Below are 25,450 nucleotides of genomic sequence, written 5' to 3'. Positions count from 1 at the left end.
TTCTATGGAGAAAAAACCTTTGCTTTTTCTAGACGGGAGGCCTTCAGCTGACCCCCGGCCCTCCATCTCACACTGGAGACCGTCTGGCACAGCTGCCATCTGCTTGTTGTCTTGGCGTCCTCCAGCCCCGGGCGCAGGCTGGAGTCTCAGTGGCAGGGGGCGCGCTCGCCTTCAGCCAGCAGCATCAGCAGGAGCAGCAGGAGGAGACAGAGGAGCAGCAGCAGCAGCAACATTGCACGCCCAGGCGGGTGCTGGAGGCTGGGAAGGAAAGCTAGAGGGCTGCCGGGCAGTGCAGCGACCTGGTGTTGCCATGGCGCCCCTGTGCGCGTCCCTAGCAGCCGCCTGCTCACGTCAAGGTTTGTTTAATAATCGCCTGGGTATTTATGGCCTGGGCTCAGGGTGGCCGCGGGGGAGCCAGGAGACCGCGCCGGGCAGCGGATGAAGCGCGGTGGCAGTGGCCCAGGGCACCTCCCCCCGGCTTCCCGAACCCTGCCCGGTCCCACCCGAGGGGGAGGATGGAAACATCGGCCTCGCTCTGAGCCCCGCAGAAAGATAACACCCTGCCCGCCTAGTCACCTCGCAGTCCTGCGGAGGCCACCGACTCCACGTCTCCATCTCCCGCATCGGGCGGAGCAGAAAAGCCAGCGATGGCGGAAAATCTAAGGAAACTGATCTCCAGTGAATCTTTAAGGCTGATGCACGACAACCTGGAGCGCTGGCTGAGGGAGTACAACGTGAGTCAGGGTTGGAGACCGCTGGGCGCTCGCGCTCCCTCTAGTTCCTTGCACAGCAGGCGGCAGGGGTTTCTTAGGCCTGGCATCGGGGCAGCGGCTTTGCAAAGCCCAGGCGGTTGTGATTTCTACCTGGGACTCAAGCCTCCTAACGGGATCACAGGGAAGGAAGGAAGGGCAGGTGTCTGCGGGAGCTCTTTTCTTCCCGCCACGCGAGGCAGTGCTAGGGATGCGCAGGCGCGGAGCGCGGGACTCGGAGTGCAGCAGCAGAGAGCGCAATCCCTTCCTTTAGCAGTAACCAAGGACGCTGGTGGCCCTAACAACGGAAAAGACCTCGGATCCACCGGTCTGATGGTCAAGTGCGCCAGTCTCCCTTTCCTTTCGGCAGCAATCTACCCCCCTGTCGCCATCTCGAGTTAGTTTTTACTACAGCTCTCCTCCTGCTTCTCCGCAAGTCTCCCACTATGAGAATATCCAGGGGGTGTATCAGAATAGATTTTTATTAAAAACACACCCAGTATTTATTACCCAGAAGTGAGTGAGACGGCCACTTGCCAACGTTGCCGGTTTCACTGGTCCGCATGGCCTGTAGGCACAGTTTCAACACCAAGGCCGATTTCAGAAGGCCTGTTGCCGGGCGTTTGTGAAAGGCCAATATTCTATCATCAAACCCAGAGCGCTCTTCGAGTCTTTTTAACCTCCATCCCCACGCAGGCTCCCATTACTCGCCCTCACACAGAAGGTAGAACTCCAGAGCTGAATGTGCTTTGCATTTGGTCTGTTCGTCTTAAATAGGACAGTTCCACTCTTAATAGTAAGTAGAACAGCAAGGCCGACAGAGCTGGGGACCTGGAAACAGAACCCTTAGGTTCTAGGTCTAGTTCCGCATAGAACTAGCCGAATGACCTGGGGCCATTTACCTAACCTCTCTGGGTCCCAGTACCTCACCTGTTACAAGGGAGAGACTGGACTAGATCATACACAAAGTTCTTTTTTGGATTTCAGTCTTTTGAGTCTACATCAGCTTTTTTCTAACATCCCACCAGGAAAAATGCAACTGGCCGCTGTCCTGAGCCCCTTGGGCTTTCCCATTCACCCTTTAACCAGAGCTCCTGGGGTGGATGGAAACTCAACAGCTACAGCTTTCTCTGTAGCCTTCCTTCCTAGTGTTTAGTGTTTACCCCTTTCTTGGCTTTTAAAGAAACAGCACTGACTTTTCCTTCTCCAAGATTGCAGTAAATTAAAATTTACCTCTTTGTCACAAAAGCCTTGACCCTCCCCTCCCCCCTCCCCCTTTAAAATCGCCTACTTGTTACCTAGTCTCAGAAGCTCAGAGTAACAAATCATAATAGGTAAATAAATCATTTACCTTCCATAAAACGACCACTTACAAAAAAATTTTTATTGCCCTGTGGCCTAAATAAACCCTGAATGTTAAAAAGTATATTAGATTTGTCAGAAGACATTTAACACAAATGATTCTAAGATTTGGCTGGGCCAAGTTAAATGATTGTTTTAGAAACTAAAATCTGTAAATGCTAAGAAATGTCAAAGTTTACTGTATGTTCCTTTCTCATTAACAACAGTCCCTCTCATTCCCCTGTTCTCACTGAAACCATTTCAACCTAGCTTCTCTCCCCTGATTCCCCCCATGCTTTCCACCCACCCTGGGCCCCCCCATAACAGAGATGCACTTTCGGAGGACAATGCCTTCCAAATTGTCCATTTCCTGGGCGACATCATTTCTCCTCAACTCTCTGGCATCTCTCTTGCATTTAACGGTTGACACACCCATTTTTCTAAGGCTCTGATAATTTATTTGTCTCCTGGCCTTGCCCACTCCCCTCTAGGGGCTGTTCTTCAAGGGCCAGACTTTGGAACTCTTCTCTTTGACCTCCATTCCTGCTTCATCTCATGTATGGTTGCTGATGAACCTCACCTATATTCAGGTTCTGTTCTCATCTGGGCTCTCCCATCTCTGATTGACCATTGGACGTTTTCAGTTGCGTTGTCATCTCAAAGTCAAATCATGACCTTAGCCTTTCCTGTGCCCTAAACACTGACCTCTTTCTAACTTAATGATCTTCACCATGCCACATGCCACATCCTTTCACCAGCGTCATCTGTTGGTACCAGCTTCTAAATTTATAGAGAACCTGAGCGTTTTTGACTGCTTCCGCTGCTACCACCCATGTCCACCTTGGATCATTGTTTTCATCTGGATCATTACACAAATAACGACCCAAAGTGATGTTTCTAAAGGCCAACTTATCCCTCTGGCAAACCCCTCCAGATTTCCTGTCTCACTGGAAATAGGAGCTCATGTTTCTGCAAAGGCCATCAAGCTCCTACACAACTGTGCTCCTTTAAACTCTGTGACCTCATCTATGACTCTCATCCTTGCTCAGTCCGCCCCAGCAATACCAGCCTTCTTGTTCTTGCCAGAGCAAAGCTGCCCAATAGACCTTACTATGATGACAGACATGTTCCATATCTATACTGTCCAATATGGTGGTTATTGGAGCAAATCATAAAAACAATAATAAAACACTGCGGACTCATTTTATTTTAGTCTTGAAAGAGATGGTGGATTATTGCATTACTCAGCCTTTAAAACTTGGATTCCACTGGATGTTCAGGGACAGCTTGGTGTGAACACTTGACTTTCAGAATTGTTTTCCTCCTTTGTGGTTATTGAGAAAGTTGGTGAAAGTTGGCGAAAGTTAGAGAATCCATTATAAACTGAGTCAATTACAAAGAGTTTAATAATTCATTCATTTAACAAGTGGTTACTGAGCTTATATGTAAGAGTTTGGGTAAGACAGTCTATTTAAACTTTTTTGCAGTGCACGTTTATTATTTTATTGATTCAACAAATATGCTTTTCAGAGCTTACGATGTACCTGTCTGTGCTAGGTGCTGGGAATAGAAATGTCAAGTGCGTCTTAATGATGAACTTCTAATTGGAGAAGAAAACGAAGGATAGAGGAAGAGCATGTGCAAAAAGGGACTTGTGAAAAAACTGGCATATTTGGGGGGCCTGTGAATAATAGCTCAAGGCAGGGAATGGGGGGTGAGATGAGGCTTAGAAGGTGGGGTGGTGGGGAGAAGAGGGTGGAAGGCCTCGGGTGGTAGGTTAGCGAGTTTGGACTTGATCCTGAGGGCAATGGGGAGAAACTAAAAGCATTGTGCAGGGAGGACACGTGTTTGGATTATGGTTTAGAAAGGTTGCTCTAGCTGTTGCATAATGGGGACCCTGGAAATGCTAGGGAGAACAGACAGGGCTGGGAGATATGTTAGGCAAGAGATGATATGAGTCAGCCTCTTATAGACTGTGCTGGCACATTTAGTAAACCAGGTCAAAGCCTCTGAGAATGGTCCTTAAGGAGCAGGTAAGCGGATGCTGCCCCCAGCGCCTCTACTATGTGCAGCATCTGCATGGTGCCATTGGTCAGTGGTGAAAGGGTCAAATAACCACGTCATTACTCCATGGGGATGTTAGGAGGAGAAGAGAAATTAGCTCCTGGCCATGTTAGCAGTACCTAGAGGAGGTCAGCTCTGGGCTGTCACTCTCTCCTCTGAGATGCTTTTATTTCCACTCAGAGTCCTGTGGACTAGGGAGTTAACTTTGGTCAAATTTGTTACTAAAAAAAAAACATGCTTTATGTCATTATAGTAGCAGTGGCTAAGAATTTACTATGTCCTTGATAACCTCATCCTTAAGATAGGATTACATTTCTTAAAGCAAAATAATAGACCCCACGACGTGACAGGCCGGGCACTTGTGAATATTTAACAGGTGAGTGGGGCTGGTAAGGCCAGCAGGGTAATGCTGCCCCTTGCATTACTCTCCTCTTGTGTTACAGAAATATTCACTAACCAGTGAAAGCAGAATATTAAGTATCAGCACATAAAAAAGGAACTCTTAAAGAGGTGTCTCCTCTGTTTGCTTTAGAATAATCTTGTGGTTGAACTAGAGGCTGCCTCTCTGCCACAATATGCCCGATCTTAGTACAAAAGGTCATTGTAGTTGCTATGGTGTCTTCAAACAGACTCCCTGCCTGCCTTCACCCCTTCCCCTTAGTCAGCATACTTCTACATTCTTGAGGATTCTAGTAAATTTGTGGAGAACATTTTTCTTCCCTTTAGGACCTTTATCTGTTTACTAGACAGAGTATGCTGCAGTGATGAATAAAACCCCAAATCTTGGTGTCTCGACATAATTGATTTCTCATCCATGCAAAGTCTGATGGCAGCTCCCTCCATCACTGGCTTGGGTTCGGGGCCCCCACTTGGGGCAGCAGCCGTCTCATTACAGGACCTTGAAGGTCTGCAGTGGAAGGGAGAGAGCAGGGAACCTAACGCTGCTTTTACATCATACACATCACTTCCACGCATCGCCCCTTGGCCAGAATTAGTTATGTGGCTCCGGTCTCATTGCAAGGGAGCCTGAGAAGTGACAAGCACGTGAAACGTGATTGGTGCTACCCTTTCTGCCCCACTTACTAACGACGAAGTCATGACTGTGAAAGATATTGACAAGGGATTAGGGCAGCTTATTTTATTCTTAACAGAGGGCCTATCAACTTTTTGCCTTGTTTTATTTTCATCGTGGACAAACTTGTTAATGTAAAGATAATAGTTTAATGTTTAAGAAGAATAAATAACGGAAGACGTCCAATGGGAATATTTACGAAGCCTACATACAAACTTTTGTTAAATTGTTGGGGTACGCATAAGCCTGCTTTGTCCCACAGCTAAAGTTCAGTATTCTGGTTTTAAAGCTTTGCCGTGGCGGTAGTGGTGGTGTGTGAAGCCAGCCCTGACGTAACGGGCTGCTTTGAGAACAGAGGTGCTTGGAAGGCTGCGTTAGGGGAGCCGGTTGAGCCTGTTATAACCAGTATAGAAAGAGCTCTCAGAAGCGTTCAAAGCACTCTGCATGCATTATTGCCTTTAAACCTTATAAGAACCTATGAAATGGCAGGCTTTATTTTCCTTATTTTACGGATGAGGAAACCAAACCTTAGAAGGGCATCTTGTCTGCCCAAGGTCACTCCCCCAGAAAGGGTGGAACTTGGATTTGAAACTAGATCTTCTGCTTTCCCAGTCCATTGTCTTACCCCCTGCAGAGGAAGGGAAGGTGTAAGGAAATTCCATTTACTTGCAGAGCTCATTTCCTGCTGCCCCACCCCTGCCCCAGTATGTGCACCCTGGACACTGGGAGACAGAGAAGGCAGGTGTTAGGGCTTCTGAATTCTACCTGTGAACTTCCACGGCCAGCAGCAGGGAATGCTGCAGAACGCTGCCTGCAGGCTCCTCTCCTCTCTGTGATGGTGGTCTCTTTTCTCTGCTCTGCCACGGATTCTCTAACTGGCATTTTGAAATGGTATTCTTGTTGTATGTAAAACGATTTTTTTAAGAATATTTTTTAAACATAAAAATGTCCAATAAACCATTTAATGTCATAACATTCATATTTTAAAGGAGTGTACTATTTAATTCTTATATACAAAGCATATTTTGTTGTGTGAGACTAAGCTTGTTAAAGTGGAAATAACTGTATTTTGTACGAAAATTGATGAATTTAAACCAGAGTTCGAAAGTTGATCACAAATATTTGGTGACAAATTGGGTTAATTTAGTGATGAAAAATTTTCTCTCTCTTTCTCATGTTGTGGAGGGGATTCAAGGTTAGGACTGGAACCCCAGGTGGGAGAGAGCCCTTGGTAGAGAGGCGTGGGAGGCCAGGCTCTCCGGGTGGGAAATGTTAATAAGGTCACAGCTACTCGGGAGGAAGTGAAAGGCATTGAAGGCGGGGAGGTCATGCTGGGGCACAAGGGCTGTGTGCGTGGCAAAGCACATTAGTGACTGGAGTGGCGAGAGGCACTGGAGGGACGTCAGGCTGGATGAGCTGTGTGGAGCCATTTTAGGAAGGACCTTGGAAATGGGGCAACATTTAGGCTCAGGTCTTCTGTTTGGGTCAGAGAGCGGAGACGCTGGAGCGATGGGAGCAGAGCTCCTGTCCTGTGGCTCTCCTTCCCCGTGGTATGAAACTTCTTCAAAGTGTAACCCATCCTTCTGTCCCCATCGCCTTCGCTTCTTCAACTGCTACTGTTCCTCCGCCTGGAAAGTGTATCAGGACACCCTCCCCCTTCATTCTGCTGGAACGGCTCTCATACCAGTCACTAGAAGCCACCTGGTGGTCAGTCAGATCCAATCTGTTTTTTCCTAGCCCTTTTCTCCTTGATTTCTCTGCAGCAATAGACACATCTTACCAAATTTTATGGCTTTAGCTGCTTTCCAGAAGCTGGTGACTCTCAACTATATCTCCAACGTGGGCCTTTCTCCAGGGCTCCTGCCCCACCTGCCTTCCAGACAGCTGTGTGTGGAAACTGCACGTCCTCCAACCCAACACAGAGCACACGGGACCAGTTATCCCCTCCCCTGTCTCTCCAGCTGTCTCTACTCGTAGCCTCTGGTTGGGCAATGGCGTCACAGTCTCTGCCTGTGGCCCAAGTTAGAAGCCTGGTTCCTTCCCTCTCTGTCCTGACTCACAAATGAGCTCATCAATCCCTGAGGACTCTGCCTCTTCATATTTGTCACGTACCTCCCACTTTCCACTTCTAATGCAGTTGCTCTTATTCAAGTTCCCATCCGTTCTTAAATGTGTGGGAAACCCAGGTTCCTGGGTCTGTCTAGGGTGGATCTCAGGAGAAGTTGATTGCAAAAATAGCTTCATGCTGTCCAGAGAATTCTGCCCCTAACAGGACTCACAGCATTTCTGCAGCCATCATGGTTACAAAAGGAGGTGAGCAGCTCATCTCTGGCGGTTTTCTTTTTGTTAATAGTGCTGGTGGTTATATTCCTGGACAGTCTACTCCTTTCTGATACTTCTAGCTTTCCTATCTGCATGAAGCCACCAGGTAGTCTGAAGGCTACTTGTTTAAACTCCACGCCTGTGACATGGCATACACCTATTGGGTTCCCTGCCTTCCTCTGTGCCCACCTCCCATCCAACGTTATACAGCTAGTTGAGGGATTGTGTGTGTGCCTCCTCATTGCCCAGACCAGTGATTCTCAACATGGGGCAAAGTTCTATCCCCTAGGGCAGAGTTTTTTAAACTTGCTCACGGAAATCGATGCATTTTACTTCACAACATAGCTCACGTACCTTTATGCATATATCACTGAAGCAAAGGTTTCACAAATCTTATCTTGGTAATTGTGATATATTCTCTGTTTCCTCTTAGTTTTTCTCAGGCAGGGGGACTGGTTGAGACTTTCTCAGTTGCTCTCACTTCCCACTAATGCTGTGGTCCTCAATGTTTGCACAGAAAAACCATCTAGAAAGCTTGTAAAAAATTTCAATGCCCAGGCCTCACTCAGGAGCAATTAGAATGTCTTGGAGTGGCAGCCCACAGAGCTCCTCCGATGAAGGCTTTGCTGAATCCTGTGGCTTCTTACCTCTTCCTCCTTTGAGCCCCACTACCAAAATCTGGTCCCACCTTTTTTATGGCAAGTAGGACCTGGTTTCGCATTTATTGACATGTTTATCTTAGACTACACATTTCTTGAGGGCAAGGGACTCTTTCCTTCATTATTGAGTCCCTAGCATCCAGCTCACAGTAGCCCCATCCCTGAAGACTTGTTTTGAGCATAAATGCGTGAGCAAATCAGAGAATAAAGTATCTCCTTCTTTGCCTTCCTGATTCTTCTTTGTCTTTCTTTCTGGATGTCCTTGTTCCTTACTGCTCTTATTTTGTTTTTCATTCACTGGGCCTTCTTCCTTGGCCCACCTCTGAATTAGCAAAATTGCCCTCAGCCCTATCCCCACTCTGTACTCTCCCTGGCGATGTCATCTATGCCTGTGGCTTCCAAAACCGCACCTCCAACCCCATCCAGACTGATTTTCCAGCTGTTTTAGGTAAAGCATTATGGTTGAGACCTCCGCTCCAGTGTTAGAAGTTGCAAGAATGGGTTTAGTTCCAGCTCAAACACTGTCTTTTCCAAATTTAAGATCTGTGTTGTCCTCATTGATGAATTTGGGGTGATGGATGGTATCCGATTTGTAGGGTGGTTCTGAGGATTCAGTGAAACAGTGTATCTAAAGCTCTTAGCATAGTGCCTGGCTGCCATAGAGTTGGTGCCCAATAATTGCTAGGCACTATGACTAGACGTCATCATCTGAAGGTCCTGCAGATCCCCTGAACTCTTCCCCAAACAGCATCATCCCTCTTATACCTCTTACCTGTTTCCAAACCTCCCAACCTCCTCAGATAATGCTCGCATTGGTGGGACCTTGGTAGACACAGATGTGATATGGGGCTGGGAAGGACCTTTAGGGGACCCTTGGCATCTCCACAGCTCTCAGCCTCTCTCAGCCAGATGGTTAAATCTGCCTACCTTCCTGCCAGGCAGGCTCTTTAATCCAAACTCTATCGGGTCTGCTCCTGCCAGACTGAACTTTGTAAGATGCAAAGCGAATCTGTCCATGTCGTGCTCCTTCACTGGCCCTGTTAAGCCCACATGGCCCAGAGGCCATGCGACAAATACAGTCTTTCATTATTTGGTCCCTGGACCCTGTATTCCACTTTCCCCTGTAATACACCTTGTTGTTTCTTGCCTTGTACTCTGCTGTTCCTCCTCCCGAAATACCCTAACTTCTTCCCCCTCATCTGTCACCACTGTGATTTTGTCCCTTCAGTAGCTCACTATCCACCTAGAACCCTTAATAAACTCTCAGGTAATTATTTAACCCCTGTATGTTTCCCATTCTCCATCCCGCTTCCTTAGCTGGTGAGCTCCTTGACAACAGGCAACATTTATTATTATTATTATTTTTAGAAGTGTGACTTTGTGTTCTGAGCTGCCAGCCCAACTCCTTACATAAAGTAGGAACTCAATGATTTATGAATGAAGAAGCTTTGGGAGTCTGTGCTTTGGAACTAGGAGACAGTGTAGTCAGTCCATACCTTTATTTACCCCCTGTGAATGTGTGTCTGGTGACGTGACCCTACTGAACCTGGAGTATCTTGTGCAATGCTTCGTGTTAGAGGTTGCAGCGTGTTGTGACATGTCTTGGGAACAGCAACTGTCTGACCGTGTATTCTCTTCTGTTACTTAAGTTGTGCACACAAACATTTGACAAACATTCCTTTGGGCACTTACTTTGTACCAGGCACTGGGTAAGGCATAGGGGCATATGGTAATAATACCACAAAAATCCTTCTAATTATTATGTATCTCCTCTACTCCGCACCTAGGTTAGCTCGTGAGATCAACCCCCTCCTAAATAGAGCAAGCAGAGGCTCATATGAGAAATTTATTTTCTAAGGGAATGCAGCTAATACGTGAAGAACCAGATTTGAACCAAGCTCTGCCTTATTCCTAAGCCCAGCATCCCTTTAAATACTGAATGCCACCTCATAGGTACAAATTATTGAATGCCTTCTGTGTCTGCAGTGCTGAGTATGCATTGTTCTGATTTAATTCTCCTAACACTCTGCAAGGCATTATCTATCCTCATTTTTGAAAAGGAAATGGGCTCGGAGAGGAAATGGGCTCAGAGAGGTAACCTGTGCAGCCTCACACAGAACTTGTGACAAGAGGCAGAGGTGAGACACTCCTTCAGTCTGCTTATTTCCCATGCCCATTCTGTGTCCACTTAGCACATGGCATGGTCTCGCCGGGGGCAGATGGCTATAAGGGGAACTGAAGGTCAGTATTATGAATGCAGGAGCAAAACAGCAAGGGCGAAGAGCTGCTGGTTCAGCAAGACAGGAATGGAGATAGCTGTTTAAGCTGTGTGCTCCAAATTATGTTAAGTCACTTATTTATTCATTCATCCATCAACTATTTTTGGGCACCTCAATTAGCTATATGTACTAGTGGCAATTGATACAGAGAAAGGCAAAATCATTTAAAAAACCACATAGTCTTAGGAGAAAGGGATAGAGGATAAGACAGAGGAACAAATGGCCAACAGAAATTCAGAGCTCGTCACCAAGTACAATTTACCAGGCACGGAAAGTAAACCAGTAGCCCCCACCCCACCCCGGGTTATGACAAGTCCATTCCATCCAACTGCTTGCCAGGCCTGCAAGGTCCCCCAGGATCTGTCCTGCCAATCCCTCTGACTTCCGACTTTGGTTCTCAAGGTTGTCAAATTCCTTTCTGCCATAGGGCCTTTGCCCCTGCTGTTCCCACAGCCTCACACACTCCTCCTCTAGCCTCTGCACTCAGGGCAGCTCAGTGACTCCTCCTCGTACTTCAGAGAGGCCTTCCCTGCCGCCCTCCCCACTCACTCTTTGTCACGCCATCTAGTCCTCCCTTCACACCCAGCACTGATCACCATCTGAAGGTCAGTATAGTTTAGTGGTTAAGAGCACGGGGTCTGGAACTTGGGTTCTGATCTCAGTTCTGACATTTTATTAGCTAAGTAACCTTGGGCAAGTTATTTAACCCCTATGCATCTCAGTTTTCTCATCTGAAGATGGGGATAACAATAATGGTACTCCTATCTTAGAGTGTACGATTGTGGGGATTAATGGAGTTTTTGTATATAAGGCATGAATAGTGCCTGGCACTTAGGAGCTAAGTAATAAATCCAAATGAGTGAATCATCTTATATTCATTCATCCATCCAGTACGAATTGTGTTTGCATATAGAGACTGTAGAATGCAGGGCTAGAAATACAACAGTGAATGACCAGGGGAGGCACTGAATCTGTCCACAGGGAGCTTACTGCCTGTTGGAACCACTTCTCTTGTTGACACAGATACGCATTTTTGTTGTAAACTTTTGCTTAGAGGTCATCTAAACTCTTCCTATTCATTCTAGTTTCTATCCTCCTTGTAACCCACTTCCGGTCTTGGGATTCACAGTGCTCACTGCACTTATCATGGCTTCAGATGACACATCAATCTATGCATTTTTATACCCACATCATTTGTTGATTGCTTATGGTCGGGTCCCTTCCTTTAGCATTAGACTCATTTAGAGTTTAGCTAATGAGGAAACAGTAGAAGTTCACCAAGGAGATGACAAAACCAGGCCCATAACTAAAAGACCTACCTCTGGGCTTCTCCATGTTCTGCTCTTACTGCTTAGAATGTCCCACACCACTTGAACCACCCCTCCCCAAGTCTGCCTAATTTCTTCTCACGTAGATTTCACTTCCTCTCTGCAGGAGGTCTTCCCTGACTTTCCAAGACAATGGGCTCTTGAGTAGACCTCTGCTCACAGCAGTGGTAAGACTTGCTATTCCACCGCAGATAACTGTCTACTCTGCTGTCTCCGCCATGTGTCTGCATGTGCCATGTGGCCTGGGCCATCTTTTTTTGTCTCATTCTCCATTGTATCCTCAACCCAGCAACACCTTTTCACTGTTAACAAGTAGTATTCTTTATATAAATAGTGAATTTCTGTAGAGGACAAGAACAAAATACAGTAGGTAATTAGGAAGCAATGATTTTTACTGTATTAGAAAGGGTCTATTCACTTTACAAAAGAACTTTTTTTTCAGGATTCCATTGACTAGAGAGTCAGGGCTATTGCTATTAAAATGACCCCCCAAACCATGATGGCCTAACAACCTCAAGTAAACTTTCTCAATCATGTAACCTTCATTTTAAGTGTTCAATGAGCTGCCTCCCACACCTTGTGGCTCCACAGTCGCTATGCTGTTGGGGTCTCCTGCCATTGGCTGGCAGATGGGGAAAGAAAGAAAAGAGATTCCCTCAAGAGAGTTTCTTCTGGGCCACCCCCAAAAGTGGTACACATCACTTCCCATCCCACTGACCCAAGCATTACACGGCCCTACAAACTGCTAGGGAAGCTGGAGAAACATTCCAGCTATGTGTCCCGGAGGAAAGGGACCCGCTTTGGTGAATGCACAGCAGCAGCTGCCCTGGGCGCCCTCAGAGTGTGTAAAGGGAGGCCCTTGTCTACCTGCCGTGGGAGTGAGGAACTGAACTGATGTGGACCGTTTTGGCTTTGCAGACAAACTCGTGTGATCAAAACCTAAGTCTTTGCCTTGAATTCATTGAACAAGTTGCCAGGATACAGGGACAACTCTTCGGAATCCTCACTATAACGGCTCAAGAAGGTGAGAATAACCTGTGCCCCGCTCCCTGCCCCTTTTTAAAATCTTTTTTTTCTTTGTGCTCTCTTACTGAGTTGGTGTGGTAGGATTTCAGTCGCTGACCTGACTTGTGGGTTATTTTAGGAGGACATTATGACGGTGTGCAAGTAATCAAATCGCGCCTGTTGCCGTGGCTGGAGGCCTCCTTTACTGCTGCTTCCATGGGAAAACCTGTTGACAGCAAGGTCCCCTCTCTACAGGTATGGATGCTAAAGGTTCCCCTTGACCTTCAGCACCTTCAGCAGGCTCTGGGAGCTCAAGCATAGTTTTGACCTAGAGAGGGGCTCAACTGTACTCTAGGAAATTGGGACACAGGTATAAAAGGTGAGTTTCTGTTTACAGTAGTATGGGGCATATTGGATCGAGTTTTTCCTTAAGACAGACCTGGATTTATGTATCAGGTTTGCTTACTTTCTAGTGGTGTGACCAGGCCAATCAATGAGCCTCGGCTTCCCCAGCTATAAAAAGGGCCTGGTGATGATGTCTGTGCATTGCTTGGCCCACACTAAGCATTAAATGGTAACTTTTAAAAGAAAATAGTCACCCAGACAGTTAGGGTACCACAGGGGCTCAGAAGAGAAAGAGATGATTAGATAGGGAATATTCTGAAAGAGTGAAATGAAATTAATTGGAAAATTCAAGATAAGAAGAAAGCTCCATTCTGGTCGACTGACAAGGGGCATCATAATTTGTGGCTGATCTGGTGGCTTCCATGGGCAGCATCAGTGTTTTAACAGTTGAAGATCAGACTGGAGAATATACACCTTGCTTAAGGCATTGGCATTATTGTACCCGGGTAAGCAAAACATTAGTGACCTTGATTTTAAATGTCTATCTGGATCTCCATAAATTTCTTTCTAAAGTGGAGGCATGTTGAGCAGGTTATCCTAAGCAATGGGGCCTTATGAGGTAATGGCTGAAGGGTTTCTGTCAGGGATCACTGGACAGAATTCTTGTCCCTCTTCTGTGGTCCTGGGTAGGTTGTCTAACCTTTTACGTCTTCGTGTCTTTGTGTGCTAAATGGGGGGCAGTGCTCGTGCTGGCCTAATAGGGTCACTGTGAGAATGAAATGTGATAAGCATGAGTGGCAACTTACATGTCATAAGTTTTCTGTAAATATCAGTTGTCTTTAAGCAATTTTTTTCCCTGGGGATTCTCGTATGCTTCTTAGATTTTTACCTACTATGCATGTTATTCTGAGTATAGAGATATAGATATTTAAATGTGTTTTTTTTAAATTGAGGTATAATTTACCTACAGCGATATCCATAGTTTGGTGAATTTTGATAAAGGCATATGTATATCCACGTAACTCACACCCCTATTAAGATAAAAAACATTTCCCCCACTCCAGAGCATTCTTGTGCCACTTCTCAGGCATGTCCCTGCACCCCCAGGGCGACCACCCTTCTGATTTTTCCATTCCAGATGACTTTCGTCTGCCCTAGGACTTCCTGCAAATGGAACCATACATTATGTGCTCTTCATTTTGTGCTTGGCTTCCTTTGTGCAGCATCGTATTTGTTCAGTCTGGCTAGGCTGTTTCATGTGCTCAGACTGTTTTCTGATGCATGTATCTTCCCAGGACACGTTTGGTAAGGAGAGACAGAAGGAGTCTGGTGTTCGGGATCGGGACGCGCAGCAATTAGACTCGGAGCTGAACGCAACTCGTAGTCAACTCAACCAGGTTCAAGACGAGTAAGAGGAATGCAAGTTATCTTTTTCCAGAAAGAGTTGTTTGTTAGTCATTCTAATTTTTAAGTTTGAAAGGACAATCATGTACAATTATTTGCTAATGAGAAATGCGGGGTGTGTGTGTGGGGGTGGAGTCAGTGGCTGTGAATCTGGGGCCAGGGGTTCCCCAGTCTGTTCTGATCCCTACAGCCCAGGTTCTCTTGGCTCCGTTCCTGGAGCTCCTTCCTTTCCATAGGCCCCATTATCAGCCCACATTTATAAACAGAGGAAGATTGTTACATGAAAAATCCAGTTTTTAGGGAGAAGAATAAGAAAAGATACAGAGGGAAAGGGTTAAGGAGGATAAATAGAATAATGAAGAGAGGAAGCAAGATGAAGCAGGTTGCATTTGTCAGCTGCACTCATTGGGGGGGTGAGACTGAGAGATCAGACTCTTTAAGCGATGAACAATCGCTTCAAGAGTCTGGAATAACGATTAGATATAAAAATGTACTTTAAAAAAGTTAAGCAGTGCCAGGAGGCAACAGATACTGGATTCATGCTGTGTAAAAAGCCAGGGTAGCAAGCCGAAGGAATCACTGCAAAGAAAATCGCTAACTTTGGGTTGTACTTGAGGAAGAGAGACATACGTACATGAAACTGCATTTGACGTGCCTAACAAAACGCCATCAGCCAATAAGATGTTTCCTCCCCCCGCGGCATTGACCCACTGTTGACATGCATGGGGCAGCAAGGAATTCTTTTTTCACTAGTTCAGGCCTCTGATGGAACAGGGTGTGGCCTTCTGCCTTGGTCTCCGATGAGATTTCTTCCTAAGGCAAACATCTCTACTGACTTAGTTTTGCCTGATTAGAAAATACAGATTTCTTTCGCAAAATGCATACAACAAATAAGAGCATAAAAGTGCAAGTCACCTGCTGTCTCATCGCTGTTAATATTTTGGCATTGGTATATTTTGCTCCAGACCTCATTCTTTGTGTGTGCTCTGCGTGCCCCTCCACACCCCCCCATTCATTATTCTAATTGGAACCTTCATCCACGAGCAGTTTTACAGCTGCAACAGTTAAAGTTGGCACATGTAAGGTACAAAAAGCATAATTCCTCTGAATTTCTGCAACCTATTTCAACTAACGTCCGCTGATTTGGAGTGGGGTGAGGAAGATCCTTAGGTTTGCTCCTCCTTTTCTGGTTTAATGTAGTTCCTTTTGTGTAAATAGTCAGTTAATTGCAAGTCCAGACTTGCGTTAGGGGCTCTGTGTGCCCTCTCCAGGGGTCTCGTTGCCCTCTTCCTTCCTTAGACTGACATCTAGGGGCAGAGAGGTGCTTGCCTGCCCTCCTGGTGCTGGGGGACAGTGGCTTTGGTCTTGTACTGCCTGCTGGGTTCTTGCCCAAGACAGTTCCATCGGGGCACTAAAGCCTTGTGCTGATGGGTGCCGCGCTGTGGCTTGTGTGGTTAGGTCTCTGGGGCGCTGACTGGCTGCTGCCGCTGCTGACTAGGTGCCTCCATTTGCCTCTTGCTGCTTCGAGATTCTGCTGGTTCTCTCTTTTGCCTGCACCAATAGGAGCCAGGAATTCCTACCTCCCCCTCTTGTCACTATAATTCTGTTGTTAGCTATAAGGGGCACCTTGGACTGAGAAAGTGACTGCATGCATTTTTTAAACTTTTTATTTGCAAGGAATATGAAATACAGAAAATTTGCAAGAAGAGTACTAAGAACACCCATATACCCTTCCATATAGCTTTGCCCCATTTGCTCGATCATTTGCGTGTGTGTTCTCTTTAACACACACGGGGATGTACATACATCCCCGTCCCCCACTGTCCATCTGAAAGTTGCATACAGGAAAGTGCTTGTTGCTTTTCTCTGAATTTCCTATTTTGTTTTGTTTTGTTTTATGAACCCACCTGTGGTTCGTGTTCTGTTCTTATTCAAGGCCTCATGCCTTCTGTGGTAGCCAGCTCCCTGCTCCCTCTCTTACTCTGCCTACCTGTCTCTAAGGCCAGGGTGCTACCTGCTGTGGAATGAGTGACCCACCCAAGGAGGTTCCCATGTCTGACCTTGTGGAGACCAGCTTGGTGGTGACTCAGTTCCAAAGGTGCGCATTCCAAAGCAGTGCTGAATGGCTCAGGTCTGCCCAGGATTGACCAACTCTAGACAGGGGAAGTCTGTTCGATTTTATGCTTGGACTCTGGTTAGGAATCTCACTTTTCTGCATTTCCTGTATCCTAATGAGTTAGAATATCCAGTTGAATCTGCTTTCTAAACATCTCCCACACTTGTCCCTTTTTTGTTCTATTTTACTGCCCTGGTTCAAACTTCTATTACCTCTTGCCTTAACTCATTGCCTTCCAACTGGTTTCCCTGTTTCCATTCTTGCCCTACTACAAGCCATTTCTCACATAGAAAATATAAATATATTTTTATTGTATTATGTCATCACCCCACTTGAAAGCTAGGAGTGGCCTTCCTGGGGCTCTCTCAGCCCTGTGTGGTCTGACCCTGCCTCTCACGCCGCCCTCATGCCAGACTCCCCTCACCTAGCTGCCTACTGTCTGCTGCTTCCTCACTGCGAGGCCTTTGCCTACGCTCCTTCAGAAAAATGGGTCTCCCGCTGGCTGCTTGCATGGTTGGCTCCTAATTGTTCTTCAGGCCTCAGCTTAAACGTGACTTTCTCAGAGTTGTTTGTGACCACTATACATCAAAACGTCTTTCCTTTTCCTCTCCTTAAATTCTCCTTCACAGTTGGGAATAGCACTTCCCACAATTCGGAACCTTTAAACAATTGCTTGTGTAATTGTGAGCCGGCGGACTGGAGACTCACAAGGGTTACTATCTCGTATTGATGTTTTGACACTGTTGTATCTTCCTCACCCAGCAACATGCCTGGAGCACAGTAAGTTTTCAATAATTTGCTTAATGAATGAATAAATCCATAACAAAAAAATTAAATAAATATTCGTCTGCTTAAAACAGTTCTTGGCACATGAATGTTCCTGCTCTTCTCTCTGTATGTCATCCAAGGGTGCCAAATCAGCATATATGTTTGCTTATATGTATATGTGTTCACAACTATATGCCATGTTTTGAGAGGACAAACCTACTTTATTCCTGTTTCCTACTCTTTCATTTCTTAGCCCATTTTGTTCATTTAGTTTTTCTACAGTTTTCTCTCTATAAAGTGCTCACTTTTCCATATATACTTTTAAAACCCTAGAACACATTACAACAATTTCCTTTCAACTTGCAATAGCCCTATTGTGAAGTTATTGCTCTGTGACTTTATTTTAAACTTTAGACATTTTGTTCATTCATTTTTGGGTTTTTAAAAAATATATATACTATGTGACAGGCACTTTTTTAGATGCTGGGGATAAAGAGATGAATAAATTAAAGTCTTCGTCCTCGAGTAGTGTGCAGTGTGTCTGTGATGAGACTGTTGACGTGAACCGAGTGTTGTAGGAGCTCAGGAGAAGGGGAGAGTGTTGAGGGCGGCCTATAGAGTGGCACTTGAAGGACGAGGACCTGTTGTGTGGGTCCAGGTGGCAGTGTCTCTCTCTTAGCTTCAGGACTACTGTGATGAAAGAGCCCAGCTGTTCTAGGGAAGTAGGGTCAGCTACATCAAGACTCCTTTGCCAACCCATGATCTCCCACTGCAAGAGGACAACTTAACTGAGAACCATTGGTCTTCACCCACTGTCATCCAGGGCATTCCAGGTTCCTTTTAAATTTCGGTAGGCTTAAAGAAATAGTGTCATTTACTACGATTTGCCTGCAGTGGGGAGAGTCATTAAAACTAAGAGTGACCAAGTTATGTGGAAAACTCAGGAAACTCATGCCTAATAAGGGATGGAAGTCAGAGGCAGAAAGATACGGAATAGACGGCAGTCAGGTGTAATTGTGCAGCACTTTCATAGGTGAGCAAATAATTTTTTTTTATATTTAGGAAGTCTGGGAAAATTAAGTCAAATTCAGCTTTACTGTGCAAAGTAATCAGAAGAGGCAGTAATATACTGCAGAAAATGAAGATTTTATGGAGTGAGGCAACCTGAAGAACTGGTGTAATCAAAGCAGATGAATTAGGAGGGTGAGAGGGAGGAATTGAACAAGTTTCCGTGTCCTTTACCTTTTACTATTAACAGTTATTATGTAGTCTTTTAGGGGGGTGTAGCTTTATAATTTCTTTGTGTTTGACACAGGAAAGATGCTAGCATGTTTTTGCGTATAAATACACCGTAATGTTTCCAGTGTCATCTGATTGAATGCAGATGTCTTATAATTTGATCTTGTTTATGTCGAATTTGTATCATATGCCAAAAGTTCCCAAGAGAGAACCTATGCCTTGATTTAGAAAGTCTGCCAGTTTTGGAAAATCTGTCTTTAGTTACTGATTTCTCTTACAGTCTGGCTGAAAGCGCAAAGACTCTTGAAGCAACCAAGAACAGATCGGCCATATCCCTTTTGGCTGCAGAGGAGGAAATAAATCAGCTAAGAAAGCAGTAAGGAAAAAAAAATGACAGGATTATTGCAGCCTGCTGATTAATCTTTGAATTTAGTTTTTTTGGTGTTCCATTACAATATGAAAGAATCTGTTCACAATCAAAGAGGAAAGGGAACAATATTTTTATTAGTGTTTTATATATTTTTCTTACTATAAAAACATTACCTGTCTACTAAAGAGAATTTTCAAAGTACAATGTAATATAAAGGAAACTAGAAACCCTTTCTTAATTCTAGAACCAGTTATTGTTACCATTTGACATTTCTTCCAATTCATACATTAGAAATAGAGTTAAGACTACAGAGTAAGTGTAAGTTTACAATTTTGGACCCCATTTTTTCACTTAACATTTCTCTATTACTAATGAAAAAAACCAACAACACTGCAGAACTTAGTTTTGAATAGGTGCATTGTATTCCATCATTCTGGTATTTCCCTAATATTGACTATTTACTTTGATACACTTTTCAACATTGGAACTAACATTGTGATGATTTCTGTGGCAAATCTTAGTTTAAATTTCAGATTATTTTCTAAAGATACATTTCTAGAAGGGAAAAATAAATACTGATCCTTTCTTGATTTTCATTTTGATATCCCCCCCCCAAGAGCAAGTAGAGAATGTATTAAAATCCATTTATGTAAATATATATATTTCTATATGAATACCATTCTATTGCCTTCACACATATTCCAATTGTTTCGATTTCTCAGCAACACCCCTAAATTTCAGTGTGGAGCACCATTCTGTTTTCCATTTCTATGTCCCCTCTCATCAGTTTAGTCTCTTACTCCTATTCGATGTGCCCTCTGAAATGCACCGATCAGATTACTCAGTGATTCTGTTCTTTACTGTTTCTAGCACAGCTTTTCACCCTGCTGTTGCGTTTTTAGCGTCTCCCCATCCTTCTCGATCTTACCCCTTCCCTTTTCACCTTACACCGCTGTCATTTTCCTCCCAGCATGTCCTCTTCTTATGGCTTTTGCTCCTGTTTGATGATGGCTATACCTCTTTGTATCTTTACGAGGATGCCAATTTTACTTCTAAAGCTTTGTTTGTTTCTGTACTACATTATTTTCATAGGTCACACTTCCACCTAGTATTGTGCAAGATATCAGTTTCCATTGTAGTTTCCCCCCATAGTCCCTCTTCAGAGACAGTATCTTTGCCTGGCTTCTGGACTAGGTTTTGGAGGTCAAATGCTTCTAGAATTTTGTGCAGTTCATATCAGTCCAACCTCAAACAGTATGACCACAGGCTCACTCTGCGTTTGCTAGAGGGTCTGCACATGTAACTTTTGTTCAAGAGCCTTTTCCAATGCAAGCTGCAGACATGGAGTGGCCCCCTGACCCGGCAAGTCTCTCTACTCTTTGCTAATTTGGTTTGTTCCTGTGTATTTTCATTAGAGTTTTCCAATGCAATGATGGCATACGAAGTAGAGTAGCTTTTGTTTTAAATATGCCAATTGTTGCTTATAACCTTTTCTTCTTCCCTCTATTTTCTTTCTTTACTTAATTTATTTTCCTTGTTCAGGCTTAAATCTCTTCAAGCCCAGGAGGAGTCCCGCCACAGAAATGTACCGAATAGGACCTCTGTGCGTAGGACCGCAGAGCTGCGCAGTGTAGAGCCTAGGACCTCTGAGCAGAGAAGGACGAAGGACCGCAGCTCCGACAAGCGTGGCTCCGACAGGTCCGACAAGCGCGGCTCCGGCTCCGACAAGTCTGATGCAGAAGTGATATCTGATTATGAGAAACAGCTCCGAACGCTGAAGGACGAGATCGCTGTTCTGTCTGCTGAAAAATCTGTACTCCAAGGAAGGTCCGACACATTCTCACAGAGCTTTTCACTTAAGTTCCTTTTGTTTGTGATAAAAGCCTGGCTTGGGTAGAAAAAAGAAATAGTAAAATGACATCCTTGACTCCAAACCCCTACAATATGGGAAGCTTTGAAATGCAAGGTGTTTTCTCTAACTGCAGCTTTCCAGAGAGAGAAACCACCTAGTGGGTGGCCAACACTCAGGCACTCACTGATTTGGGGCTGACATTGAAGCTGAAGGAAGGAAACTGAGAGGTCTCAGACAGGGAAGTTCTTTGGCTTGAAACTAGATGGAGTGCACCTGTAGGGCAAGAGGTGGTGCCCGTCCTGGAGGAATGTTCCATGAAATGAGGGTCCTGCTCTCTTAAGGCCTCAGAGTCTTAGATGACCAACTGTCCTTTCACTGTAGGCTGTTTCCTTTTTATAGTTTTGTTTGAGGAAAGCGTAGGTAAGTGTTCCTGGGAAATCCCTTTCTACGCCCAGACAGATGTGAAGACACGTCATTCAGGCAGTGCTGGCTGAAGACGGAGCAGGCTGTTTGTCTTTGGAGTCATTTTCCCTTTTCTTTCCACCCCCCCCCCTCCCCAGCCTGACAACATGCCCTGATTCAAGTTGTTAAAGCCACCCCCATGCCAGGTCCCCATTCCGCTAAATGTCACCTCAGTCTTTCATTTTGGGGAATCACTCCTCCTTCAGTGTTGTGCTGCTGCCGCTGCTGGCTTGTACTGGCTCCTAAGACCGTATTCTGGGCCTTTCTGCTTGAGATCGGCCATGGCTGGAGTATCTTTTGTACCACGGAAATTGACAAATACTATTAACGAGGGCTTTCCCCGCCCCTTCGGAGTCCACTTTGCACTACCTTTTGCCCCATAGTTTCTTCTACAACACCTCCTTTTCTTTGGGAGGTGGGGGACGGAGGGCATTGTCTTTGGGCTAATGTGATAATTTCTGTTGTACTTGGTAGCTGTGAAGGTTTTACGGATACCGTGCTTTCCAATTTGCCAAATACTGCCGAGTATTAGCTCACTTGATCTTCCAACCCCTACCCCCACCCCAGCAAAAATGATGCAGGTGAGAACTGAGGCTCTGGAGAGGAGAAATGATTGCAACCGCTCCTGCTGCTGTGACGTGGCAGAGCTGGAGCTACAGCCCAGCCCTTCTTCCTCATTGTTCAGTGTTCATCTGGTTTCATACCATAAGGCTCCCCAAGGCTGGGGTATGAAATAAAGAAAATCTGACTCCTTTAACCCTGGCTCTTACCAGCAGCGTTACTCCAGGACAGCCAGTTAACTGTTCTGAGCTTCAAGTTCATCTGTAAAATGGCCAACCATCAATGCCGGCCTCACGGGGCTGCTTAAAGGATAAATTGAGGTGCTCAGTGAGTGCAAGTGCTTCCTCAATTCTAACTCACCACGCAAACGGAGATTCTGTTTCACGGCTGTGGTCCCGTTTGAGGTCTTGTGGAGACACAGTGCCTCCCACAGGCCTGGTGGGGAACTCCTGGAGCCACTGCTTTCTAGGCCTGCAGGGCCCCGCGCTCCTGAGTATCATTTGCAGTTGGTGTAGGAGAAGCAGAATCCTAGAAGGACAGAGAAATAAGTCAGAGGGCTTCCCTGCTGATTCTTGCTTACCAACAGGTCCGCAAGGAGCCGGTCTCCAAGCCCTGCCCCTCGCAGCCGCAGTCACAGCCGCAGCCGCAGCCGAAGCCGAAGCCACAGCCGAAGCCACAGCCGAAGCCGCAGCCGGTCAGGCAGCCCCTCCACCGCAGTGGTGAAGGTCAGGACCCCGTCTCCCAATCGCGCCAAACTGTCCAGTGCAGCGCGCAAGGCTGCCCTCGTGTCCCGGTTCAGCGATGCCTACTCCCAGGCCCGCCTGGACGCGCAGTGCCTGCTGCGGCAATGCATCGACAAGGCCGAGACGGTGCAGCGGATCATCTACATCGCCACAGTGGTATGTGACGACACTCCGGCCTCGCCCCAGCGGCTCTTGGGCGCAGCAGGGAGAACGCAGTTTGGTAAACTGAACAGTACAGCTTAAAAAGACTGGTAGACCCTGAGGTCCCTGCAAGAGGGTGTGAGAGTTCCATGCATTCCCCTTCCTCCCTCTTTCCCAATCCTTCCATTGCAAATATTTGGTCATATGTATTATTAGTGATATGGACTAGACACTTTTGAACTATTTATAACTGTAGGAGAATCTGGGATGAGACTTGGATTTGCACAGAATCGTCCCAGTGAGCATGGATGCACCAGTGGGCATATTATTGCTAATGGCTATCATTTGATTGACTTCCTTCTATTCTTAGAAAAATCAGAAGAGTAGTTGCTGAAACTGCTACCATATCAGCTACTTGAGTATGGCGGATTAAAAAGTGCGCATATATAACCCTAATTCCCAAAACAATGGGTTTGTCCCTTTGATACCATATTGAGATACTGGGATCATTGTGAGAACAATTAAACATTAAAACAGGCGTTGGTATGGGAGTAGAATTATCAAAGTCTTCTACACTTTATCCTATATTTATTCATTTATGTTAAGGGTCAGCAAACTAGAACCTGTAGACTAGGGGTGTCAAACTCAGTTTCACCAGGGGCCACGTCAGCCTCAAGGTTGCCTTCAAAGATGTGGCCCCAGTGAAAATGAGTTTGACAGCCCTGCTGGAGACAATAACTGGCCATGATCAGTGTTTCTAAGAAAAATACCACCTGAGAGCTAAGATTATAAGAACAGTTTTACATTTTAAAGGGATGTTAAAAAAAAAATGTGACCAGCAAAATCTAAAATAGTGGGTTGGCCAAAAAATCCGTATGATTTTTTCCGTAAAAGAAAAGACATTTTTTATTTTCACCAGTAACTTCATTGATTTGAGTATTTTGAGAATTCAGCAATCTCCTGTGTGGTAGAACGTCTATTGTTCTCAATGTCTCGATTTGATTGCCGTCAACTTCAGTGGGTCCACCTGACCGTGGAGCATCGTCTGGCAAGAAATCTCCAGCACGAAACTTTGCGAACCACTTTTGACCTGTTAAAGTAGTCACAGCCCCTTCTCCACACACTGCACACATGTTTTTTTGCATTTCAGTTGCATTTTTACCTTTCTTGAAATATATATGCTGAAAATGTTGCTTATTTTCTTCCATTTTCAATATTAAAATGGCTACACAAAAATTCATGAATTTTGTAAGTTTTTAAAAAATGCACACTGATATGATAACTGTCACAATACAATCTAACAAAATTGTTTTGAATGAAGTTAAAGACAGCTAAGTGCTACTAGAGCCATCTGATAGAAAAAAACAAATAAACATTTTGACCAACCCAATGTATACTATCTGGCTCCCTAAAGAAAAACCTTTACCCGTCTCTGGTTTGAGGATCAATTACTGAGTTGGTTAAATTCTGTAACATAGAAGCCATGTCTTTCCTGTATAACTAAGTTTTCCCAGTGCTGCTACATAACAGGCATTTAATAAATTTTTGTTGAATATGTCAGGAAATATGCCCAACACTCCAGTGTCTCTGTATGACAAACACTAGATTGATGATTTTCTCTTATTTTTTGACAAGTAATATGGCTTTGCTATGGGATCGTAGCACAGGCTAGCATTTTCCAAGTATTTATGTAACCACAGATGATTTAGTTCCTTGAACTTCTGTCCTGCACTACATATTACCAGAACGATGGTCCACTGTCTTTAAATTAGTGAACATGGACAGTTGTGTATGTATTTATGTACTTTTCAACAGTGGGATATACATTTTCTCCCAGATTAAAAATAGTTTTGGCCAACTGTGTTTAGTTACCAGAAGACCTGTGCGATGTCGAAGTTTTGATGGATGTTCTTTCTTCATTCTTTGCTTTGGACCTCTCTGCCCCTCTCCTCTCACCAAATAAATCTGCCGCAATTTTTATGTGCAGGAGGCATTCCATGTAGCTAAAATGGCATTCAGACATTTCAAGATCCGTGTGAGGAAGTCTTTGACACCGTCTTATGGAGGGTCGAATGAATTTGACGATGCCGTCTCGGAGTACATCATTTGTCATCTTGATCTGTACGATTCCCAAAGCAGCGTCAACGTAAGTGCTGGGTCTCTTATTGGGGCTGGTTTGCTGAACACCGATGACCCGGCAGCCCACTCAGTGCCTCGTCTCTGTAATGGAAGAGCAGGAAGGAGCAGCATCCAATTTACTTTGTAGGACGAGTCAATATTGGCTGTTTCTTTCTTAGACATTGTATGGGGAAAAATATTCTGAGCTTTATAGTCCTATTCTTTAGGTCAGCGATTTCAACTAGTGTGTTGTGGCACACTGGTGTGCTGCAAGAATTTTTAAAACATTTAATACCTGACTATTTAGTTAGGGGCACTGAGTTCTCTTAGATTGTCAAATAAAAAAATGAAAACAGCCAACACAACAATAGTCATCTGGTGTGAATGAATCAAAATTATACTTATTTTTTTAATGTCAGATAGGTAAAAAAATTTTTTGGTGTGTGGCAGAATTTTAGTAATTAGTTTGTGTGTGGCACGAGGTGAGAAGGGTTGAAAATCTCTGCCTTAGA

At 45.0% G+C, this 25,450-nt stretch overlaps 1 protein-coding gene across 4 annotated transcripts in view; it reads left to right on the top strand.

Annotated features, from left to right (window-relative positions):
• The first annotated feature begins 238 nt into the window (after positions 1-238).
• SPATA18 (spermatogenesis associated 18) overlaps positions 239-25,450 on the top strand; it is a 36,526-nt gene continuing 11,314 nt past the window's right edge. The window contains exons 1-8 of one of the 4 annotated variants that reach the window (XM_053922295.1): positions 239-356; positions 12,733-12,838; positions 12,959-13,074; positions 14,460-14,572; positions 18,972-19,067; positions 20,604-20,888; positions 22,523-22,835; positions 24,808-24,966. In XM_053922295.1, the coding sequence (XP_053778270.1) occupies positions 13,036-13,074; positions 14,460-14,572; positions 18,972-19,067; positions 20,604-20,888; positions 22,523-22,835; positions 24,808-24,966 (1,005 nt within the window). In that variant the 5' untranslated portion in view covers positions 239-356; positions 12,733-12,838; positions 12,959-13,035. The other 3 variants (XR_008426617.1, XM_053922293.2, XM_053922294.1) reach the window with 3 other exon arrangements.

Source organism: Desmodus rotundus, chromosome 4, assembly GCF_022682495.2.
Source record: "Desmodus rotundus isolate HL8 chromosome 4, HLdesRot8A.1, whole genome shotgun sequence".
NCBI lineage: Eukaryota > Metazoa > Chordata > Mammalia > Chiroptera > Phyllostomidae > Desmodus > Desmodus rotundus.
Note: the sequence above shows the minus strand (reverse complement) of the source record. Positions and strands in the feature narration are given on the sequence as shown.